Source organism: Lynx canadensis, chromosome E3 (assembly GCF_007474595.2).
Source record: "Lynx canadensis isolate LIC74 chromosome E3, mLynCan4.pri.v2, whole genome shotgun sequence".
In the NCBI taxonomy this organism is placed as follows: Eukaryota; Metazoa; Chordata; class Mammalia; order Carnivora; family Felidae; genus Lynx; species Lynx canadensis.
This window is the reverse complement of record NC_044318.1, coordinates 22,291,983-22,316,369: the sequence shown is the minus strand read 5'-3', so window position 1 is coordinate 22,316,369 and position 24,387 is coordinate 22,291,983. Positions and strand designations below refer to the sequence as shown.

The 24,387-nt window shown below is 52.5% G+C and overlaps 1 protein-coding gene across 2 annotated transcripts in view; it reads left to right on the top strand.

The window, feature by feature from the left end:
* The window catches only part of GSG1L (GSG1 like), a 201,086-nt gene that overhangs the window by 51,990 nt on the left and 124,709 nt on the right, over positions 1 to 24,387 (top strand). For both annotated transcript variants that reach the window (XM_030301417.2, XM_030301416.2), the window contains exon 2: positions 19,485 to 19,532. In XM_030301417.2, coding sequence (XP_030157277.1) covers positions 19,485 to 19,532 — 48 coding nt within the window. The remainder of the gene's footprint in view (positions 1 to 19,484; positions 19,533 to 24,387) is intronic.

Genomic DNA, 24,387 nt, shown 5'->3' with positions numbered 1-24,387 from the left:
CGGAGGAGAGGACTTTGGCGTTCAGCCTTGAAGGTTGGCGCAAGAATCAGGTGAGAAGGCGCGTTTCAGGCAGAGGGACAGGTACATCATCACGAGGTCTTGTGTCTAATGAGAGTGTTCTTGGGGGCTGCAGTCCAGCCGGAACGATGCCCCCTCCCCGCCAAAGGTCCACGTCACGATCCCTGTAACCTGTCAATATGCTACCTGAAATGCTGAAAGGGACTTTCGGCAGCTGTGATTCAATTAAGGATTTTGACTTGGGGAGATTATCCTGGATTTTCCAGATGAGCCCGCGCTGATCACGTGAACCCTTAAAAGCAGAGAAGCTTTCTCAGTTGTAGTTGGAGGAGGTATGTCTGTCAGAGAGGAGAGTTGCAATGGGGCCGACTTTGCAGATGCTGGAAGGGAAGGCAGGAGTCAAGGACTGCGCGCCTCCGGAGAAGCTCGAAAAGGTGAGGAAACAGAGCCTTCCCTACGGCCTCTGCAAAGGAACACAGCCCTCCCAACACTTGACTGTAGCCCGGTGGGACCCGTGTTGGAATTCTGACATACAGAATTGAAAGCAAGATTTTTGTATTGTTCAAGCCATTTCGTTTGTGGTAATTTGTTACAGCAGCAATGGGCAATGAATACTGTGTCTGATGGAGAAGGTCAAGTTGCCCACACCGGACAGAAGGCGGGGCGGGGGGAGTTGCTCCTATTTGTTCTGTATGTGCGCTGGGTCTCCAGCTTCTGTGGGTTCCCCGCTTTCTCACGTAATATTGATGTTCTTTCAGGACTGCTGATAGTTAATGTGAACTCTCTGTGCTAATTTTCTGAGAAAGAAAGAGCTGCCTTGTTTGTCTTCGTGAGTGTTGAGTTTTCCATAAACGGAACGTATGGTTCTTGTTTAATTAATGGACACTTAGGTTATCGCTAGCCCTTTGTTCTTCAAAGAATGCTGCGGCAAGTTCTCTTGACCTTGTGTGATTTTGCACGCGTGTGAGTAGGTCTGTAAGAGGAGTTCCAAGAAGTGAAATTGTTGGGTCACAGAGAATATGCGCCTTTGGGAGTTCTGCATTTTTAATAAATGTCTGAGGGCACGACGATTGTGGCAAGAACGGAAATTAGCACGGAGGTTGCTGAACGGAATTCAGATCTGGGCTCCGTAAACATCCCCGTGGCTGACGGTGGGGAGGCAGGGAGGCCAGGGGAGAGACTGAAGCACTGGACCTCAAGAGAGATGTGCATGTGAGTGTGTGTGTGTGTGTGAGAGAGAGAGAGAGAGAGAGCGAGAAGGAGGGGGGAAAGGAGGAGAAAGGGAATGTTTAGGACTGGCCTGGCATGATGTAAGTTGATTTTATTATTCACTTATTTTTTATCTGCTTGGGAAGCTCCTAGGACCTGAGAGCCTCCTTCTCAATGACCCTGAGCCAGAGAGCCACGTGGGGCCGGGGTCCCTGGGACAAGTACGGCCTGAATCCGAATCTCTCTTCTACCTGCTCACTTTGACCCTGGGCAGATAATGACCTTTGTGATGTGGGGGTGGGGTGGGTGGCAGGGAGGAATAAAGAGATGTGTCCCTGCAGCCTTTAAATGAGGTGTTTCCAGTGTTAGGCTGATTCTGAGAAAAGAAGAGAGAGCCTTCTGGCCTTTGTCGTGCCTCTGGCCTTCTGATTTCTTTTTTAATGTGTATCTACTTTTGAGAGAGAGACAGAGCATGAGCAGGGCAGGGGCACAGAGAGGGAGACGCAGAATCCGAAGCAGGCTCCAGGCTCCGAGCTGTCAGCACAGGGCCCGATGTGGGGCTCGAACTCACGAACCGCGAGATCATGACCTGAGCTGAAGTTGGACGCTTAACCGACTGAGCCACCCAGGCACCCCTGACGCTTGTCTGACTTTTACATTTATGTCAGGGTGTTACAGCCACTGTAACACCTGCGACTGTTTTCTTTTGGTTGTATGTTTCCATAGGTTTCTTACTCACTTTGATGTTTTTACTATGAATTCTCCATTCTTGAGTTAGTTTTGACTCTTCCCTGGGTGAGCTGGTTTCAATGTCATCCAGCTTGTTTGAGAATGGCTCACCGATACTCTACTCTCCAAGTACTTCATGGCTGAGAATGTCGGGCAGCTCCCTTGTCATTTATCCTCCTGAAGCCTGAACGCTGCGCCTGTGTTTCTTCCATTCCTCCTGAGGATGAGTCGAGTGCCAGCTCTTCTTGGACGGCCTGGTGGCCCCTTGAGCGTGGGGACACTGTTGGAGGATCAGAGAGTGCCATCATTTGCAATGAGGAACTTTGGGCAGCTGAGCCGAAGGTTATCCCTCTTCCTTCCCGTGTTTGTGATATTTGTTACTCTAAAAATATCCATGGCTGCTGTGTACAGTTACACAGGCTGTGCACTGTATGACTCCAGGGAGTGTTATGCGTATAAACCACGGTGTGAATGGTGCTCCCAGTGTTGTTCAGGGTGGTGGCCCTGCAGGCTCTTGGCGTGGAAACGCAGGATTCTTTTATGCCAATGTTTCCCGCATTTTAGCTTTTCTCATATGACCTTTGTGAATTTGTTCTTAGCCACCTACCCTTGTTCCACTATGATTTTTTTTTTCTTTTCCTCTGTATTGGCTCACATCTTCCTTACATAAATGAATTCAAATGGGAAACTTTATATGACAATTGGAAATAGAAAACCAGCACAACTTGCCAAAAAAAGGAAGAAATATATATACGTGCACGTGCATAAAACAACGCAGTGCTATCAGATTTTAGCTGGATGCTTTTGCCTTCTCTCTCTCTCTCTTTTAAAGTTTATTTATTTATTTTTGAGACAGACAGCATGAGTGTGAGGGGGGTAGGGGCAGAGAGAGAGGGAGAGAGAATCCCAAGCAGGATCCAAGCTGTCAGCACAGAGCCCGACCTGGGGCTTGAACCCACGAACTGTGAGCTCATGACCTGAACCCAAATCAGGAGTTGGATGCTTAACTGACTGAGCCACCCAGGAACCCTACCTTCTCTCTCTTTAAAATCAAAGATCGGCGTGGAGCCTGGTGGCTCCATCGGTTAAGTGTCCGACTTTGGCTCGGGTCATGATCTCATGAATGTGAGTTCGAGCCCCGCGTCGGGCTCTGTGCCGACAGCTCAGAGCCTGGAGCCTGCTTCGGATTCTGTGTCTCCCTCTCTCTCTGCCCCTCCCCTTCTTGCGTTGTGTCTCTGTCTCAAAAATAAATAAATATCAAAAAAAATTTTTTAATAAATAAAAACTAAAATGGAAGATGAGCAGTATTAGAACAATGTTAAGGACAAACCAGCAAAAAAAAAAAAAAAAAAAAAAAAAATCAAAAACTGAAACTTCCTCCTGGGAGCAACCAAAGGGTTGGAAGGGAATTGGGAAGGGAAATTGTTCCCCATGATGTGATTCAGTGTCGTTTAGCGCACATCCCCCCGTCACGAGCCACTCATGGGACCTGTGAAGACACACTGGCCCCGTCTGATACACCACCCACTCCAAGCTGCTTAAAGATCGTGGCACCATCTCCACAGGGGGGGGTCCAAGCGTTTCTTATATTCTTTCACCACTGGGAAGTTTAGTGCTACCTTGGAGGGGCCTTTTCTTCCTTTCTTTTTTAATGTTTAATTATTATTGAGAGACAGAGAGGGACACAGCATGAACAGGGGAGGGGCAGAGAGAGAGGGAGACACGGAATCGGAAGCAGGCTCCAGGCTCCGAGCCGTCAGCCCAGAGCCCGACGCGGGGCTCGAACTCACGGACCGCGAGCTCGTGACCTGAGCCGAAGTCGGACGCTTAACGGACTGAGCCACCCAGGCGCCCCACGGAGGGGCCTTTTCTATGGCTGGACTCTTCTTGGGTTGTATCGGACAGACGCCCGCTCCTTGGGCTCAAGTGGGTTTAGTTCCACTCCCTGGAGTGGATCCTTCTTGTAAGTTCTAGCTCTCCAACGTGATTAAAAGTGGGGCCTCTATAGGATAGTTACAGCACCCTGGGTGGAATCCTGGATCCACTACGTATTATCTTTGTGCCTTGGAAGGGGTCAGCTACGTAACCTCGCTGGGCCTCAGTTTCTTCATCTGATAAATGGGAACAAAAGCAGTAGCTCCTTTGTGTGGTTTCGCGAAGTAGGTAAGGAAGTGTGCCTCTGGAGACTGACGGCAGGGCGTGGCACATAGGAAGTGCTCAGCGAGTGTTTGCTTTTGCTATTTTCTGTCACCAGGCGCTGTGGGCTTCTCTGTCCTCCCTTACCTTCTGGATGGGAAGGCGGAGGACTCGGGTTCCACCTTCGGCTCAGTATCCGACTCGTGACAGAACTCAGGCAACGCGTGAGCCCTCCCTGGGCCTCTGTTTCTGCATCTGGAAACCGGGGGGCAGTGGGCTCCACCTTCTTACGCCCCCTCCTCCATCTCTGGATGAATTTGGGTAATTCTGTGCGGAGGGCAGAGAGGGAACCCCGGGTCGAGACGACCGTGGGCCGTGATCGCCGTGTCAGCCGCCGTGTGCTTTTAAATGTCTCTTTCAGAACGTGATTTTGTCCTGTCAAAACAGGACAGCTCATGGATTCCTGGTGGTAAAAAAAAAAGGGGGGGGGCAGTAATAACACCGAGGTATTAGGAAAAGCAGATTTGCTTTAACCAAATCCGACAGATGGGAAGCCATAAAAAAAATCACGATCTCCTTAATTTATCAAGCTCCCTTGAAAGATGATGATGATAATTGTGAATTGTGAACACTTAACGGAGTGCTTGCCATGCGCCAGTGTCTCACACGTGTGGTCCCGTCGGGTCCCCAACTATGTGGCAGGCAACCGGTAGCCGCTGTAACAAATAAACGCGGAGATGCCTGTGGGTCAGCATGGTAGCAATTTCGTGTTTGCTCATGTAACATTTCAGTACCAGGGGTTCCCGTGGATGGCGGCTCTCCTCCACCCAGTGATCGGGGGACCAGGAAATCTTCCTATTGTGGCTCCAAGCTCCCCAGGATCTTGGAGCCTTTTATATCGGGGTGGCAGAGGAGAGAGAAGACACATCCGCTTTTTTATTTTGTATTCTCAGGTTAGTTCACATCCCGTGTCATCTTTGGCTCTGGGAGTAGAATTCAGTGATTCATCACTTACATATGATACCCAGTGCTCATCCCAACAAGGGCCCTCCTCAGTGCCCATCACCCACTCCTCCCCCCCCTCCGTCAACCCTCAGTTTGTTCTCTGTGTTTAAGAAGTCTCTTGTGGTTTGCCTCCCTCTCTGTTTTTATCTCATTTTTTCCTTCCCTTCCTCTATGATCATCTGTTAGGTTTCTCAGATTCCACAGATGAGCGAAATCATGTGAATATCTGTCTTTCTCTGGCGAATTTCGCTTAGCGTAATACGCTCTAGTTCCCCCCGTGTTGTGGCAAAGGCCAAGATTTCATTCTTTTTGATTGCCGAGTAATACTCCATTGCATATACAAACCACATCTTCTTAACCCATTCATCAGTTGATGGACATTTGGGCTCTTTCCATACTTCGGCCGTTGTCGATAGTGCTGCTGTGAACATTGGGGTGCACGTGCCCCTTTGAATCAGCATTTCTGTATCCTTTGGATAAATTTCTAATAGCGCAATTGCCGGGTCGTAGGGTAGTTCTGTTTTTAATTTTCTGAGGAGGCTCCACGCTGTGTTTCAGAGTGGCTGCACCAGTTTGCATTCCCACCAACAGTGCAAGAGGGTTCCCGTTTCTCCACATCCTCGCCAGCATCTGTTGTTCCCGGAGTTGTTAATTTTAGCCACTCTGACCGGTATGAGGTGGTGTCTCAGTGTGGTTTTGATTTGTAATTTCCCTGATGATGAGCGAGGTTGAGCATCTTTTCGTGCGTCTGTTGGCCATCTGGATATCTTCTTTGGAGAAGTATCTATTCATGTCTTCTGCCCATTTCTTCACTGGATTCTTTGTGTTTCGGGTGTGGGGTTTGGGAAGTTCTCTATAGATTTTGGGTACTAACCCTTTATCCGATAGGCCATTTGCAACTATCTTTTCCCCTTCCGTCAGTTGCCTTTTTGTTTCGTCGATTGTTTCCTTTGCTGAAGGCACATCCACTTTTTTTTTAAATTTTTTAATGTTTATTCAGTTTTTTGAGAGACAGAGGCAGAGCGTGAGTGGGGGAGGGGCAGACAGAGAGAGAGACAGGGAGACACAGAATCCGCAGCAGGCTCCGGGCTCCGAGCCGTCGGCACAGAGCCCGACGCGGGTTCTCGAACTCACGAGCCTCGAGATCATGACCTGAACTGAAGCCGGAAGCTTCGCCGACCGAGCCACCCGGGAGCCCCAGGCACAGCCACTTGTTAAAGCCCTCTCCTGGAAGGGCCACAGGCCTCTCACACTTTACAGGCAGAACCAGTCACAAGGCCCCACCAGAATGCAGGGGGTGCTGGGAAGTATTGTGCCTGGCTGGGCGGCCACTTCCCAGCAGTCACCCCACACTACGGAAGGAGGAGCACAACTTTTAGCGGATAAGCTAGCTGCTGCTGTCACACCTTATGTGGTCGCGGTGACAATCATACCCATGTTACGGATGAGGAAACCAAGACCCAGGGAGTCTGGGTTGGGTCACAGATCCTTCATCTCAGGGTTCTGTGAACGCAGAGCTCTGACACGTAGCCACTGCGGTATTTATTGCAGATAAGCATTGAGGTTTTCTGGCCGTAGAACTCCATAGAACAATTTTTTTTCCCCTTCGGTTTGCCCACGGTGCCTGAAATGCCCGAGCAAGGCTCACGTCTGGAGGCCGCGGTAAAGAGGTCATGATGCCAGGCGGGATTTTAGCCTCCGGTATTTTATCCACTTGGAGGAGTGATTATCCCCAGAAAGTTGACCCACGGTTTGGACTCCCGCCAGAAATCAAGGCACGGTACCATCTGTAAGAGATAAATAAATCAAAATATCATCAGCAGATAAGTGCGCACCATCTGCTGCCCTGTCAGTTGAACTGGCAGAGGCCTCTGGAGAATTCCAAGGAAGCGCTTGCCAAGACTCCGCTGCCACAGCCCGGAGAGCGAGAGAGAAGCTTCGCGCAGGATCTGCCGGCATTTTTCTTTATCCTCTGATTCCGGAGCTGAATTCCTTGAATCCAGCCAGCGAAGGTGTGTGAACTTTTGCCCTTGCCCAACGGTGAAAATGATTTCTCATCGGCCACGGTTGCCGGGACCAGCTCTTCTCAGCCCTCCTCGCCAGCGGAAGGCGCCGACCGTAGAGGAAACTGCACGCGTCTCCACGAGGCCGGGCTCCACGGAGTCTGGGTCTCAGAACCAAACTCAGCACCAGCCACGTTTGGGTCCTGTTGGCTGGGCACCCGGGGACGCGCTCACTTCCTGGTGGCCGCTGATTTCTCCCTCCTCTTTGGAGGGCCTCTGGGAACCTCCCGTGCGGAAGGGTGGAGTTTTCTAGAAGCTGCTTTTTCGGCTAAGAGGTGGTCGTGGCCAAATGGGGAGGCTCTGCCGAGCCGTCTCAGTTTGAATCCTGGCTCCACCCCTGGCTGTGTGAACTTAGACAAGATACTCGGGCTTCCCGGGCCTCAGTTTCTTCATCAGCGAAACGGGGATGGTAGTTTGTACAGAACTCTGGGCCTGGCCCAGAGCCCGTGCACGGTTTATGTCAGCAGATACTTGCTGGCCGGCTTTGTGAGGCCAGTGTGACTGCCCCTCTCTCGCCGGTCCCTCACCATGTCACCCAGGCTGATGCCTCTCCCTACCCCGCGCTCCACAGAAACCTCAGCACACCATCTGGTGGGGTATGGAATTAAGTCACGATCCTCAGACCCAGGAACCGGGGACCCAGCCAAGGACGCTGGCCTCCCCAAACGCCCATCTCACTTGCTGCCCGTTTTCCGCTGCCTGCCGGACCTGGACTCCCGCGTGTTCGTGCCAAGGGCAGCTTGGCCGACCCTCAGTGCCCCACGTACCTTCTGCCAGCCTCGGGCACCTGCTTCTGGCCACGTCCCTGGATTCCGCCTGTGCCCTGCCAGCTTTCCTCCACCTGCTCAGGGTGACGTTGCACCATCACAGCCCCCCTGCTCCTGGCTCGGGAAGGCTTCCCGGGTCTCCTTGGGAAGAGCGCAGTGTGTCTCCGACCCGCGATCCAGGGAGGGAATCAAAACTCAAAAATAGCTCTCATTTACAGAGCCAAGCACAGGCCAGGCGTTTCGTGCACTCTCCTGTTTTGTTTTGCTTTTTTGCTTGTGCAAGCCTAGAAGGCAGCTGCCTGATGGCTTCCATCCGGCAGGTGAGGAAGTTTAAGTCGCTCTCTGCGGTCACACGGCTAAGGAGAGGCAGAGGAGGGATTTGAACTCATGTCTCCCGAGCCCAGATACCTCCACTGGCCTGAAGAGCACCCCTTTGCAAGGAGGGAGGCCTGCAATCCGCGATGAATAACAGTGGGGGTGTGGATGGCCGCACACGAAGCTGGTCTTCCCCCGTTACCTCGTTTGGCCCTCAGACAACCCCGTGAGGTGGGAACGATCATCCTTTACCGGCAACCACCCCCCCCCCCAAAAAATAACTAAATAAAATCTATCATTCCCCCGCAGACCCACAGCAGGCAGATGGCAGGGCTGGGATTTGAACTCAGGTCTGCGTGAAGTCAGAGCCCAGGCTTTTTCGCCCTGCCGGCCTCCACAGCCACACGCCAGCTTCTCTCCCAAGTAGACGGGACCCGGAGGAGGGACCTCGGGTTGGATTCCTGGCAGCAGGTGCGAGTCGTGAGCCAGAGCGGAGGCAGCTGTGACCTGGCCGGTTGCGTCCGGGGTGGATTCCTGGAAGCATCGCTTCTGCTGGGGACGTGTGCCAGGTGCTCTGGTTGGTGTGGGAGCGACGTGCCCGCTGACCTGTCTTTAGCTCAGCCGGGTCTCTGCAGGCACTGGGTCAGAGGCAGTCAGCGGTGAGGGCAGGTCAGGGCCTCTTGGGTTTTACGTCTCGTTCCCACGCTGCAGAAAGCCACCAGCCCCACAAGGTGATGTCACAGAGTCTAGGAAGGAACGACCTTTCCTGTGTCTTTTCTGAGCAAGGGAGCAAACCCTTCAAAAAGCCATTTAGACACAACTTCTGGGATTTGTTTCAAGATAACCCCGTGCGGGGGCCGGGGGAGGGGGTAGGGCGCTGCCACAGGCATAGAGAGACAAGACTGGCCGTGGAGTGACAGTTTCCAAGCTGCTGGTGGGGCCATGGAGCTCCTTGTGCTAATCTCTCTGCTTTTGTAAAAGTTGGGACTTTCCCCCATAACGAAATAGTTAAAAAGGACATTTCAGAGACACTGTTGATTTGCCTGAGCGCGAAAATCTCGTCCGGCTGTGGAATGCTCTGTTCTGGACAAGTCCGTCCCTTGCGTGGTGGAAAGAGCTTTGGAAAGACACACACCTGAGCCCCGATCTTGCTTCTGACGCTTCCTGGCTGTGTAACCGTGGGTAGGTTGCTTTTCCTCATCTGTAAAATGGGGGTGGGTACTGACCTCGTCCAGTTGTGATGCGTGGCAAGTTCTTAGCGTGGTGCTTACTCTGGGCTCTCCTGGATCTTGGGCAACATGACGCGCCCTAGCTTCCACCTGCTGGTGGGGAGATCTGCCATTTACAGCCCCAGAAGGGACCGAACCAGAGGGGGCCCCTGCTGTGCCCGGGGTAGAGTGAGATGATATAACGGGAGACACTGTGATAAAATGCTGGAACTTCAGAGCAGGGAGACATGTCCTTGGGATGGGGCAGGTGGTCGGTGGGCAAGGCAGGCTTCTTGGCTGGGGTGTAGGGTGGGCATTGAGTTGAATCCCCAAGGCTGGGGGATGGCTCAGACATGGAGAAATGGAAGGAGACAAGATGTTGAGACGGAGAGGTGGGAAAAGGGAAGGATGTAAATCGGAGCCCTAGGGCACAAAGCAGCAGAAGAGGAGGACAGGGGACAGGAAGTGTGACAGGGTCACGTCCAAGTGATCCTCAGGTGTCCACACCTCCTGCATCATGGTGCGTGTGACGCTGGGTATGGCTGCGCAACGGGGCCTCTTCCCTCGAGAGTGAAGACGCCTCCCTTCTGTTTGCCTCTTCCGTCTTCACTTGGCCCCGAGACACTCCAGCGCTCAGTTTCCGGTCCCACCTTTGCCCACCTGTAGGATTCTGCAGACTGGAATCCCCCACTTGGGGTAATTCTTGCTAAAGGCAGCTTACAAAGTGCTTTTCATTTATTCGTGTATCCACAGTCGTATCTGGAGCACCTGTTACTGTCCCAGGCTTTGGGGACACAGCCGTGAGTGAGACGTGGTCACAGGAGCTTTGGACTGTTGCAGAGCGTTGTCTGAGCGTTATTAAGAAGAGCTAGGGAATGCCCTTGTTTGGTGCAGGGATTTTGAATGGCTGATGTATATGCTTTAGTGTAAGAACAGGAGACCCACAAGGGTGGGGGTTTATCTGTCGGTTCACTGCTGTGCCCCCAGTGCCTAGGACAGTGCCTGGCACGTAGGCGCCCAGTAATTGTTGGTTGAATACAATTGCGTGAATACAGAGCACTGATATTGGGAATCCAAGAGAAGAATGTTTTTAGGGCTCAAAACTAATTCAGACACCTCCCTAAATCACTGCTTGCTGTGATTTGGATTCCTAAGATTCAGAGAGAGAGAGAGAGAGAGAGAGTTAAGGAAGGGGGAGATGGAGAGAGTATTTTGCATTAATGCATTATTTCAAGGCTTGGAGCCTCCAGCCTGGTTCAGAATATGGTCAAGCCCACCGTCCACATGTATCTGCACCTGAGTAGCACCCACAGCAGAAAAGTCCATCATACATTCCGTAGAGAACACAGACAGTAAACAAATGCATCCACAAGATCATTTCAGATAGTGACTGTGGTGATCGTAGACGTCTGTCCTCTGACCCCTCTGTGCCGGGGGAGACTGCCCTGTGCGGACGGAATGGCCGGGACCCCCGCGCCCTCTGGGTTCTCCGTGGTTCTGGCCAGTGGGAGGTGCCGGTAGGAAATCCGAGGGTAGAAGGAGAGAAAGGTTGGGGTATGTCCCCCTCTCTCCTGCCTCGCTCTCTCCCTGTTGAAGTTTTGACTGTCGCTTTGCTCCTCTAAAGCGTGGCTCTCAAAACGCAACTCCCAGGGGGCACCTGGCTGGCTCAGATGGTTGGGCGTCCGACTTTGGCTCAGGTCATGATGTCACAGTTCGTGAGTTCAAGCCCCGCCTTGGGCTCTGTGCTGACAGCTCGGAGCCTGGAGCCTGCTTCCGATTCTGTGTCTCCCTCTCTCTCTGCCCCTCCCCCGCTTGCGCTCTGTCTCTCAAAAATAAATAAACATTAAAAAGAATTTTAATAAAAAAAAAAAAAAAACAACCGCGGTTCCTAGACCAGCAGCATCAGCAGCGCCTGGGAACTTGTTAGAAATGCAGATTCTTGGGCCCCTGCCCAGATGTTTGCTTCAGGGTGGCTGGGCTCCTAGTGCCAACTCCTCCTGGGCGGCTTCCTCTTCCGCAAGCTCCTTTTCCTTGCCTGCCCCTCTGAGCGGGGAAGTGAGGGCTCTCCACAGTTCTAGCCCCTCACCCCATCCGCATTTCTGCGAACAGTCCCTTCACTCAGCTGTCTTCGGTGAGCCTTCCAGGGAGCCGTCTGTTTCCTGCCAGAGCCCCGACTTGGTCCAGATGGCCAGGAGGTCACTTCTGACGGGGCACACCCTCTCCAGGTTACCCACCGGCTTGCCTCAGTCACTGCCAGCCGTTGAGATCTCATGAGTTGGCCACCCTTGCGCTGGGGCTGGGTACCAAGCCTCACCTGTTGGCCACCTGCCTCAGGGCAAGGTGCAGCGATGAGGACACCACACAGGATGTTCCCTCTGGAGGCTGTGGTGGGTATGAACACACGTTCTTGCTTCATACAAGCAGGGACTCTCCCATGACTTTCTTTCACTAGCCTAACGGGACTGAGCTTTCCCAGGGAGAGATTCAGACCCCACATAAACTGAGACTCCCCGCCAGCCGCTGGGGCATGGGACGTTTTCAGAACTTTTGGGAGAAACTTCTAGTTTCTTCCTGCCCCTCTTCTCCCCACGGCCGATGGTTTCCTGACCCCATGGGGGCTGTGGGATCCTCACTGGGGTGCAGATTTGGGTTAATCCTGTGACCCCGGACCTTGATTGATGTTCAGCTCTCCCAGATTGGTTTCCTGGAAGGTCCTGACATCTCCTTGGGGGGCCGTGGACGTTCTTCAGCGCGTGGATCCCCCCAATACTTTCCCCCTACACAAATTCCTCCTTTCTGTCCCCTCTGTGAACTGGGGCAGCATTACCCTCTGGGTGGGCCTGTGGGAGCACAGTGGGTCTTCAGGGAACTCTCCTTCCTGGGGAGGAGAAACTCTCTTTCACCTTCTCGATTCTTAGTAGCTCACCGTGCGCCAAAGGGAATAGAATGGGAGGTAGTGGTTGGAGAAAGGGCTCTTCAAGGAGCAAGGATGAGGCAGTTACCAGACAATGCCCATGAACTTGGGGGAAACAACGGACAATGCAGGGCCACTCCCCGGACACGGAGTCATAGGGGAACCTGTACAGCCCTGCGGCTGCCACTTGGCAGCGTGGACTCCTGCCCACTGAACCACCTGGTGGGTGTCACCAACCCTTTCGGATCCACCCTGTTACAGGCACTATAGACACAGTAGCTTTGGTGGTTTCCACTCTTTATTAGTCAGGAAACCGAGGCAGCAGGAGGTTGATGTTGAGTCACACAGTAAGTAAGTGATGGAGCCAGGCTGAACCCAGGCTGGTCTGGCTCTCGAGCCCCTGCTCTGAGCCCCACTCCTCGCCTCTACCCACCACGATGGTGTCTGTGCATCCGTCTGGTCTCCTCTCCGTTAGACTGCAGAGGCCATGCCCCATGTGAGCTACGTGATGATGATGGTCATGATGACAGCCACCGTTTCCTAAGCACCCACTCTGTTCTAGGCATCGTGTCTGACCTCTGTGCCCCTGTCAAGTCTTTACAACAGCCTTATAGGCGCTGTACCCATTAGACAGTCAAGGAAATCAAGGCCCAGAAAGACTGGGGACTCGTGTGGCGGGACACATCAGGGCCAGGATGTGAACCCAGCTCTGCTGATTCCAGAACCCAGACTCTTGGCCATTCTGCTATCCTGCCCTATCCCAAGCTGTTGCTTGAAGGAGTGTCCATTGCGATAGCACGGGCCATCACTAAGATGGCTGACTATGGTTCTTCTAATGTTGAGAATAGATTTTGTTTTAATTGGAGTGTAAGTTTCAGCCGAGCTACATGCTGGAATCACCCAGGGAACTTTTAAAACCCCACTGAAGTTTAGGTCGCACACTGGTCAATTAAACCAGGGTCTCCGTGAGTGGGACTTGGGCTTCCCAGGGCTGAGAACCACTTAAATTGGATGACCTCTAGGATCCTCCCCAGCTTTCTTGTTCCACAGTTCACAGAAGATACACTGCCATCAGGCGGCAGTAACATGCCACAGCTCCGTGATCTAATTGACAAGCCTCAGTCTGAAGAGATGAAGTGTACTTATCTTTAGTTTTATACCCCAATTAAATCCCTTAGTTAAACGTATCAACTTACTGATAATTGGCAAAGATGTTTTAAAAGCTACTTCTAACAGCGTTAAGGCGATATGGTACAGTTTGATATCTTTCTCACAAATGGTTAGCTAATTGTTATCATGGAGGCCAAGGGTTTGGAGAAAAAACTTCCTTCCGTGTTTGGATTTCAGTTATTCGACTTGTCGACCATTGAAAGATTCAGTCTTCCTTATGTCATTACTACGATTTTTCCTTAACCTTCAGCATTGCCCTGCACAGGCAGTGTGGGCCAAGTTTGGCCATCTCTGCTCAAACATCTTCTGTTCAGTATTGTCCACGTAAGCAGAAATAGAAGTGTGAGAGCCATTGTATTTGGCCTCTGGTGGATTTTCCTGGTCTGCACTCGGGTATGTTCTCAGGGGATTCCTTTCAGGATCTGATGGCTCTGCACAGTGGGAATGGCTAGCTGCAGTAGGGAATTCTGACAGACTGAGTTGGATTAGAGAGCTAGAAAGACTTTAGGGCATGGAGTTTGGAGTCTACCTGGTCCTGAGCAAATCACTGGTGTGGTCCTGAGCAAATCACTGAAAACCCAGAGCCTTGGTTTGCTTGGGGCACTCTCAGGGTCACATCATTGCAGGTTATTCCAACAAACTGGGAATAGGAAGAGTATTCTCAGCTTGACAAAGATTATGAAAAACCTACAGCAAACATCATGCTTACTGGGACAAGAGTGAATGCTTTCCCCCTAAGATCAGGAACAAGACAAGGACATTTGCTTCTGCCACTTCTTTTCAACATTACGCTGGAGGTTTTAGCCAGAGCAGTTAGGCAAGAAAAAGAAATAAAAGACATCGAGATTGGAAAAGACGAAGTCAAACTATTTGTATTTGTGGATGGCATGATCTTGTATAGAGTAAATCCTAAGAATCCACTAAAAACCATTAGAATTTATAAACATATTCGGCAAGATTGCAAGGTACAAGGTCGATACACAGAAATTAATCTTATTTTTATACCCTAGAAGGGAAAAATCTGAAAGTGAAATTAAGAAAACAATTCCATGTACAATAGCACCAAAAAGAATAAAATTCTTAGGAATAAATCTAACAAAAGAAGTGCAAAACTTATGTGCAACAAACTACAGAACATTATGGAAAGAAATGAAAGGAGATCTAAATAAATGGAAAGGCATCCCATTTTCATGGACTGGAAGACTTAACATTATTAAGGTGGCAATATTCCCCAAATTGATCTACAGATTCAGTGCAACCCATGTTAAAGTTTCAACTGGCTCTTTTCTCAGAAATTGACAAGTTGATTCTAAAATTCACATGGAAATGCAAGAGGTTCAGAATAGCCAAAATCATCCTAAAAATGAAAAGCAAAGTTGGAGGGCTCACTCCATTTCAAAACTTACTATAAAGCTACAGTAATCAAAAACAGTGTGGTACCAGGAAGAAGGATAGACATGTAGATCGATGGAATTAGAATTGAGAGAACAAAATAAACCCTTCCATTCATAGCCAGTTAATTTTTGACAAGAGTGTCGAGACAGTCCAATGGGGGAAGAATAGCCTTTCAAATGGGGCCGGGACAATAAGACGTCCACATAGAAAAGAATGGAGTCAGACACCTTTGTATACCGTACGCATAAGTCAATGTCCAATAGATGACCTCAAGGTAATGGTTAAAGTGATACAACTCTTGGAAGAAAGAAGAAGAGTAAACCTTTATGGTGTTGGGCTAGGCAAAGACTTCTGAGATATGACACAAAAGCACAAGCAACAAAAGATATATTGGACTTCATCAACATCAAAGGGCACCGTCGAGAAAGTAGAAATGCTGAGTGGGACCAAATATTTGCAGTCAGATATCTGACAAGGTACTTGTATGTGGAATATATAAAGAACTCTTACAACTCAATAAAATGACAAAATAATCCAGTTAAAATGGGCAAAGGATCTGAATAAACATTTCTCTGAAGATGAAATGAAAATGGCCAATAAGCACGTGGAAAGATGCTCAACATCACTAGTTCTTAGGGACGTGCAAATCAAAACCACAAGGAGATACTACTTTCCACCTGCAAGGATGCCTATAATAATAACAATAATAAAAATGACACGATAACAAGTGTTGATGAAGATGTGGAGAAATTGGAACATTGCTCGTACATTGCTAGTAGGACTGTAAAATGTTGCTCCTCCTTTGGAAAACAGTCTAGTGGTTCCCCAAAAGGTTAAACATAGAGTTACCAGGATTTCCACCCCTACGTATATACCTAAGAGAAACGAAAACTTGCCCACACAAAATCTTGTCCATCAATGTTCATCCATAGCCAAAAAGCGGACACAAGCCCAAAGCCCGATAACCAATGAGTGGATAAATACGATGTGTTGTATCCACACCGTGGAATATTATTCAACCACAAAAAGGAACAAAGTAGTGATACACGCTACAACGTGGATGAACTTTGAAGACATCACGCGTTGAAAACAGTGAAGGAAGCCAGATACAAAAGGCCACATATTGTATGATTCCATTTATGTGAAATGTCCAGAAGATGCAAATCTGTAGAGAAGGAAAATACATCAGTGGTTGCCCTGTGCTGGGAGGATTGGGGGAAAGGGGGATTGCTTGGTAATAGGTAATGGCGTTTTTTGGGGGGGTGATGAATATGTCCTAAAGTTGATTGTGGTGATGGTCACACAATCTTGCGAATATAGTAGGAATACACTAAAAACCTTTATTTTTTATTTATTATTTTTTTTAATGTTTATTTACTTTTGAGAGAGGGAGACAGAGGCATGAGCAGGGGAGGGGCAGAGAGAGAGAGGGAGACCCAGAATCCAAAGCAGGCTTCAGGCTCCGAGCTCTCAGCATAGAGCCCGACATGGGGCTCGAACTCACGAGCCATGAGATCATGACCTGAGCTGAAGTCGGAGGTTTAACCGACTGAGCCACCCAGGCGCCCCTAAAAACCTTTAAACTGTTACTTTAAACTGGTGAACTGGGGTGCCTGGGTGGTTCAGTCGGTTAAGCAGCCAACTCTTGGTTTTGGCTCAGGTCACCATCTGGCGGCCCATGAGTTCGAGCCCCGCATCGGGCTCTGTGCTCACATTACAGAGCCTGCTTGGGATTCTCTTTCTCTCTCTCTCTCTCTCTCTCTCCCTCCCTACTCGCATGCCCTCACTCTCTCTCTCTCTCAAAAAAAAAAAATCAGAAGAGAAAGATAAACTTCTAGGTGACGAAAAATTTTAACATTTAATGTTAATGTATTTGTCTTTAACCGATGCAATTGCAAAAATACAATTTTTAATTTAATTTAATTTCTTTATGTAGGAAGGAGCCCAACAGGCCAAAATGCCTAGGACCCACAAGGTCTGAACGTGGCCCTGGGTGGCGTCAGTGTGCATTTGACCACTAAAGGCTTCTGTCTCCAGATTTTGAGAAAACCATAGAACATTAAAGAAAGCGTGAAACAATTCATTCAGACCTGTCCATTCTGGCTTGCCACTGTTCTCTCTCTCTTTTTTTTACCCTCACTTCCAGTTGTTGGCTGTCAACAAACATCTCTTTCCGTGGGTTCTAATCTTGGTACCTCTGGCTCCCTTTGTGGCCCCGGTTGTTCTCTCTGTGGCCCCGAGTCTTAGTGTCTTCATCTGTGAAGGGAAGCGGGGCCCCAGAGCCTGAGGGAGGAAACTAGCACGACAGAACCACAAGAGTGCCGTCCAGCCACCTGTGGCCTCATGAATCTTTGGAAGGGGTGACGTCAATAAGGCAGGAATCCACTCCTTAGCTTGGCACTCAAGACCCTTTGTGATCTGGCCCCCGCCTTGCTTCTCAGCCTCACGTGCCAGCACACCCTTTATTTATATGGAGTGGGAAGGACGTTCAGGATCCCACAGGGGCTTCCAGGGACCTTCTTAGAGAAGAATTCACAAGCGTCAAGCAGACACATGAGTTGAGAACGCCGGAAGCTTCCAGATCTTTTTTGCCTTCCAACCCACGTTCGTTCCATTTGGACACAAAAATCTGTATCCTTAAAATCTGTATCCAGTAAAATCCTTAAACCAGGGGTTACAAGCAGACCCTAACGGTCAGCCAATCCAGTGCCCCCGGGGCCGGCTGGGTGGCCTCAGTGAGGCAGGGACGGGCAGGGACTGTGGCCGACTCCAAGGCTTGTCCGCTGTCTGAAGGGGGCAACATCCGGCCCGTGTGATTGTGGCTGTGTGCCCTGGGGGCCCAGCACGGCCGGGGTTTCTGAGTCTTCATCTGGGCTCGCAAGGCAACATTTCCCCTATGCTGGGATCCTGTGTGGGCTGCACAAAATGCGTCTGTGGGTGGGGGTCCAGCCTGCGCCACCTTTGTGACCACGGGGCTGGAGGCTGGGCCGTGTGTCCTCAGTGGTCAGCACAGTGCCCAGCATCGAGGAGGCCCCGGAAGAGACTGAAAATTTGCGGTTTCTTATAGGCATAAGGTTTGGGTGTAAGGCTTTCACTCATTTGTTCATCCGTTGGTTTGTTCATCCGTTCATATATTCCTTCAGCAAATGTTTAGTTTATAATGTGCTCACTATGTACCAGACACTGTTTTAGGTGATAGGGGCCCATCAGGAAGAGAGATGGGCAGACAGGGGAGGGAACCTCTGGAATATTGAATAGATTAGCTAGGAAAGGCCTCCCTGAGCAGGTAACATGTGGGGAATGTGGTAAAAAAGAGGAAAAGTAAACCATTCAGCTCTCTGAGGGAAAAATGCTCCACGTAGAAGTGGCAGCCTGTGCAAAGGCCCTGAGGCGGGGAGGGAGGGTTCCCGGCACATTTCAAGACCAGCAAGGAGGCCGATGTGGCTGGAGTGGAGTGAGTGAGGGGGAAGCTCGTAGGAGACGAGGTCGGGGAGGTGATGGGGGGACAGATCGCACAGGGCCTGGTTGGCCGCACTGAGGACTTGGGTTCTGACCCTGAGTGAACTGGGAACCACGGGAGGCTTCTGAACGAAGGGACATGATCCGTCTGTGTGAATAAGGGCAGAAACAGACAGACCCAAGCAAAGGCTGTGGGCGATGGTGGCTGGAGCAGCGGAGGGGGTGAGAAGTGGTCGGATTCTAGATATACCTCCAAGCCAGAGCCACAGACCAGATGTGGAGATGCGAGAGCAAGAGAGAAGTCAAGGTTGACGCTGCGGTTCTGGCCCGAGCACGTGGGAGGCCGGAGTTGCCGTTTCCTGAGCGGGGGGCGGGGGTGCACGAGGATGTGGGGCGCGCCCTCGTGGCGCTGACGACTTGTGGGCCATCCGTCCAAGAGTCACATGCAAGAGGTAGAACTGTCAGGTGACCGGATGTCCCACGGGGGAAGGCCAAGGTGCCGTGAGAGCTTAGAACAGGGAAAGCGTGTCCCCGGCAGGGGGGACGGCACGGGTGGAGGCCTCGTGGTGGAGGGAGCCTGAGGAGTGTCGGGGGCCGAGTTCAGGGGTCCCCGTGAAGGAACTTGGGCTTCATTCTTCAGGAAGTCATCAGAGGGTTTTGAGCGGGAGAGAGAGAGGGGGGAGAGTGTGTGTGTGTGTGTGCGTGTGTGTGAGATGTGATCGGAACTGTGTGGCTCCAAAGCATCCCTCTGGCGACAGCAGTGTGGAGGCCCAGGGAGCCCCGCGAGCGGCTGCCCTCATCCTGGTGGGTCTGGATGGGGTTGAGGCCATAGAGGGGGACTGAGGGCTCGGAGCAGGTGCCAGCGACTGGGCTGGATGGGTTGGATCAGGAGGTGAGAGCGGAGGCGGCTTCCCCGGGGCTGTTCAGCTGAGTTGACAGCAAACATTCCTTGGGGACACTGACTTTCCGGGAATAAAGGTTAGAGACGCTCGGGTGCCACGCCCACTTGGCGACAGGGCTCAGGGAAGGGGAGAGGCGAAAGCCTGAAGCCCTCGCTGCCTCTCACATTCTGAAAACCCTTCTTTTCTTTTCGAAGGTGAAACATGTCGCAGCTTCATTGACCTGGCCCCAGCATCGGAGAAGGGTAAGTGTGGCCCCCGCTCAGGTCTCAGGTGTGTGAGCCAAGCGCCCTGCAGAGACGCTTCCTGCCCAGGTGGCTTTCCAAAGCCCCATGAGAGCTTTTCCTGCCGCGCTCATGGGCGACGGCTCCCCAGAGGAGCCTGAATCCTGCAGCTCTGAGTTTCTTAAGCTGTTGGGACGGGGACAGAAGCAGGTGGGGGATCATCCTGTCCCCACCCCCCGCCACCGCCGCACCACTCCCCTCCGCAAGCGGGGTGGCCCTGAGAGTCATTACGCTTCCATCCTTCCAGGGCACAGCAGGACTTCGGGGAGGTAGGACGGGTGTGCAGAAGTTGGGGTCAGGCTAGACCAGTGTTGGGGGCACTGCCTTGAGCGCAGGATTTGACCTCGGGGGCAGGAAGCCAGATGCCCTGTGTCTGTCATCTCAACAGGCGTGGGGAGGCCCCAGTCACTGTGCAGAGATGACTCCCTGGTGTGTGGGGCCCACGAACAGAGATTCTGCCCCCCCGGTGATGCTCCGGTAGGATGGTCAGGGGCCGGCCATCCTGTGGGGTGAGCACAGCAGTCAGGATTAAGTTTAGCCACGGGAATGGTGATCCACAGTAGCTGGCTTTAAAGGACAAATGTGCCTTGCTTTTATAAAAGTTTGGAAGTAGGCAATCCAGGGAGGCTCTGCCCCACGAAGCTCTCAGGATCCAGAACCTTGCTGCCCCTCTCCATCATCTCTGCGCCTTTGTCCTCATGGTCTCAGATGGCGGCTGGTGCTCCAGCGGTCACACCTGCCTTCTGGGCAGCCACTTAGAAGGGCGCAAAGGAGGAAGGGCAAAGCTTGCTGTCAATTCCAAGGTTTCTAGAAGCTGCCCGCAGCACCTGCTCACGTGTCCTTGGCCAGAACATGATCCCAGGGCCAGACTCAGCTGCAAAGGAAGCTGGGAAATGAGATCGCTATCCCGGCAACTATGTGCTCAGTGAAGTCAGGGGTTTTGTTATTATGGAAGAGCAGGAGAATGGATGCTGGAGGGTTCGCTGCCGAAGGGACGTAGGGGTGCGGCCGCCTCCCCGCCTGCCCACCCCTGCCCAAGGAGGACGGCTGCCAGGAGAGGGGAGGTGTGCAGGTGTCTTCAGACAGCCTAGAGATGAGGAGAGGGCTCTGGTTCTGGGAGTCAGGGTGGGGAAACTGAGGCAGAAGTCCAGTACTAGAAACTGTCCCAACAAGGGGGATCTCGGTGTGCCTGTCCGGGGCTTGTGGCCACTCGTGCCTCTTGCTGGTGGGGCTGGTGGCCCTGCAGCGTCCGGAGGTTCGGGGACTGGAGGGTCCGTCTCTGACCCATCCCTGCTGATGGCAGAGAGGGAGTGGGTGAGGGGGACCTATGTCACGGAGGCTGCTAATGTTCCTGTCTCACAGACACTGTCCCCTTGAAGACCTTCAACCAAGTGGCAGCTCATGAGACAGGGACCCTCAGGCCCAGGAAGAGGCCCAGACGCCCCCGCCGAGCAGCCTTTTGGCAGGGGGCACTTCCTCCTCCGTTTCTTCCTTGGCTTTCCCAGCGACTGTGCCCCATGTGGCCGCTACTCGTGGCCACCCCTGAAGTTCTGAGCTGAGCAACCGGGCCCCAGCTTCTAAACCGAGGTCAGGAGGGGCACCTGGGTGGTTCAGCGGGTTAAGCCTCCAATTCTTGGTTTCGGCTCAGGTCATAATCTCTCGATCGGTGGGATCGAACCCCACGTCGGGCTCTGCGCTGACACCATGGACCCTGTCATGCTGTCTCTCTCTCTTTCTCCCTCTCTCTCTGCCCCCCCTCCCCGCTTGTGCTCTCCCTCTCTTTCAAAATAAGTAAACTTAACCAAGAAAAGTTGAAACTGAGGTCCAGAAGCGCCAGGAATACTACTGGGTAATACGGAGCGGACGTTCGACGAGCGGTTCCTCCGCACCAGGTGCTTCCCAGGCCTTAACCAAGAAGCCTCCCCCCAACCTTGGGGGGCGCTGACAGACTCGCCCCACTTGACGGGTGAGGAATCGGAGCCTCAGAGGCATGAAGCCGCCTACGTCTCACATCTGGGGCAGAGCCCACGCTTCGGGCCCCCCTGTGCTGTGGCATCTTGCGAGCCCGGCCCCGGGGGCGGCCCTCGAGAACGCCGAGCCAGTGATCCCCCTGAGGCCTGGGAGCTCCGGGCTCAACTGTGCTCCGCATCCGGCTTCCGGGAAGCGCGGCCCGTGTGCGCGCACGTAAGCGTGCGTGTGCGTGTCGGGTTGAGGGCGAGTGTACACGTGTGCGATCAGGTGGTCCCGTGAGTATTGCACACATGTGTCTCCTGTGTGGACACACACGCGCGCCGGTGGCTGAGCGTGTGAGTGTGAAAGGGCATGCACTTGTGTGTCCAAGTGTGTGTGCCCGCGTGGGCACGTGTGGAGTGCATATACGCTTGTGTCCATGTGAGCATGTGCATATGTGTGTTTAAGTGTGAGCATATACGGGTATGTGTGTGCACGTGAGTGTCTATGTGAGCATGTGCATATGTGTGTCTAAGCGTGAGCATGCGTGAGTGTGTGTGCACGCATGAGTATGTGTGGAGCGCATACACATGTGTGTCCATGTGAGCATGTGCATATGCGTGTCCAAGTGTGAACATGCACGTGTGTGCACGTGTCAGTGTGTGAGTATATACGTGTGTGTGAACACATATACATATGTGTCCAAGTGGGAGCATGCACGGATGTGTGTGTGCACGTGTGAGTGTCCATGTGAGCATGTGCATATGTGCCTAAGCGTGAGCATGCGTGTGTGCACGTATGAGCATGTGTGGAGTGTGTACACCTGTGTGTCCATATAAGCGTGTGCATATGTGTCCAAGTGTGAACATGCATGTGTGTGCATGTGTGAGTACATACATGTGTGTGTAAACACACACATGTCCAGGTGGGAGCATGCACGTGTGTGTGTGCACGTGTGAGTGTCCATGTGAGCATGTGCATATGTGTGTCCAATTGCGAGCATGCATGGGTGTGTATGTATGTGCACGTGTGAGCATGTGTGGAGTGTGTACACATGTGTGTCCATGTGAGCACGTGCATGTGTGTCCAAGTGTGAACATGCACGGGTGTGTGTGCACATGTGAGCGTGTGGAGTGTGTGTCCATGTGAGAATATGCATATATGTATCCGAGTGTGAGCATGCACAAGTGTGGGTGTGCACGTGTGAGCATGTGTGAGTACATACATATATGTGTGTCCATGTGAACACGTGCATATACGTGTCCAAGTAGGAGCACGCACGGGTGTGTGTGTCCACGTGTGAGTGTGTGTGGAGTGCATACACATGTGTGTCCAGGTGAGCACGTGTGTCCAAGTGTGAACATGCGTGGGTGGGTGTGTGCACGCGTGAGCGGCCATGTGACCATGTGCATACGTGTGTCCCAAGTGTGAGCATGCACGTGTGTGTGCATGTGTGCGCGTGTGGAGTGCACACACGTGTGAGTGTCCATGTGAGCGTGTGCATACGTGTGACCCAAGTGCCAGCGCGCACGGGGGTGGAGGGTGCGTGTCCACGTGTGAGCACGCACGTGCGTGTGTGTGCCTGTGTGAGCATTGTGGAGCGGGTACACGTGCGTGCGTGTCCGCGTCCGGCGGCGGGCGGGTCGTTCACGCCTCCTCCTGGAAGCAGTCGACCTTTGTTCCTGCTTCTTTTACGAGGACCGAGGGCCCGGGGAGATTGTATCTTTGTGTTTTCCCGGCCTCGTGATTTTCCCTTCAGGGCTTGGCGGCCACGTCAAGGACCTTCTGGCGGCGCATATAAAAATGTTTATAAGGAGGCTGAGTGGGCTGGCTTTGCCGCCAAGCTGCAGAACGATTTTCGCGCCCTCCCGGCCTCTCAGGCGTGTCAGCTGTCCCCTCAGATCGGCGGGGTTTGTCGCGCAGCTGCTGTGGCCTCTCCCCGAGCCCCCCCCCCCCGCCCCAGGCCTGGCCCCCCCCGCCCCCCCCCGCCCCAGAGGCCTGTGGGAACGTGACGCTCACGGGTCCGTCCCTGTGCCCGCCTCCCACGGTGACTGTCCGTGTCACGGATGAGGTCCCCGAGCTGCGGAGACGGAGCGCTGGGTCGGGGCCACGCGGGGAGTCCGGGGCGGGTGTTGGAGCCTGGGTGTGTTCTCGCCCCAAAGCGCACGCGTCTCCTGGCTCCTTGTCCCCGCGCCCGCCCCCTCTGGGACTTCCCTTCTGGTCTGCCGGATACGGTAATGACCACGATGCTCACACGGACTGGCTTTCACCACCACGTGCCAGGCAGTGTTCTGAGAACGTTACACGCAGGGACTCGTTCTAGTCCTCATTTTACAGGTGAGGAAACGGAGGCATAGAGAGTGAATCGACTCGCCCAAGGTCATACAGTTAGGATGCTGGGTTCGAACCTGAGCCCTTTGGCTCTTCAGTACGCCAGACCTACCAAGATTCTGCGAGCGAGTGAGTGAATGTGTGTGTGTGTGTGTGTGTGTGTGTGGTCAAGGCTCGGTGTGTGTATGCGTGAGCAGGTACTGCTGTGAGAGCGTGTGCACGGGTGTCTCACGGGTGTGCTTTCATGCTGGTGGGTGAGCGCGTGTGAGGATGGGGGTATGTAAATGTGTGCACAGGTGAGACTGTGCACGTGCATAGAGCCATGGGGTGTGTTCGTGTGTGAGCATGCATGGATGTGTGTGCACGTGTGTGTGTGCACGGGTGTGTGTGCATGTGCACAGACGCATGGGTGTGTGTGCACGTGTGCATGTGCGTAGATGCATAGTGTGTGGGCACGTGTGAGCGTGCATGGATGCGCATAGCTGCACAGCATGTGTTTATGTGTGAGCGTGCATGGATGTGTGTGCGCACGTGT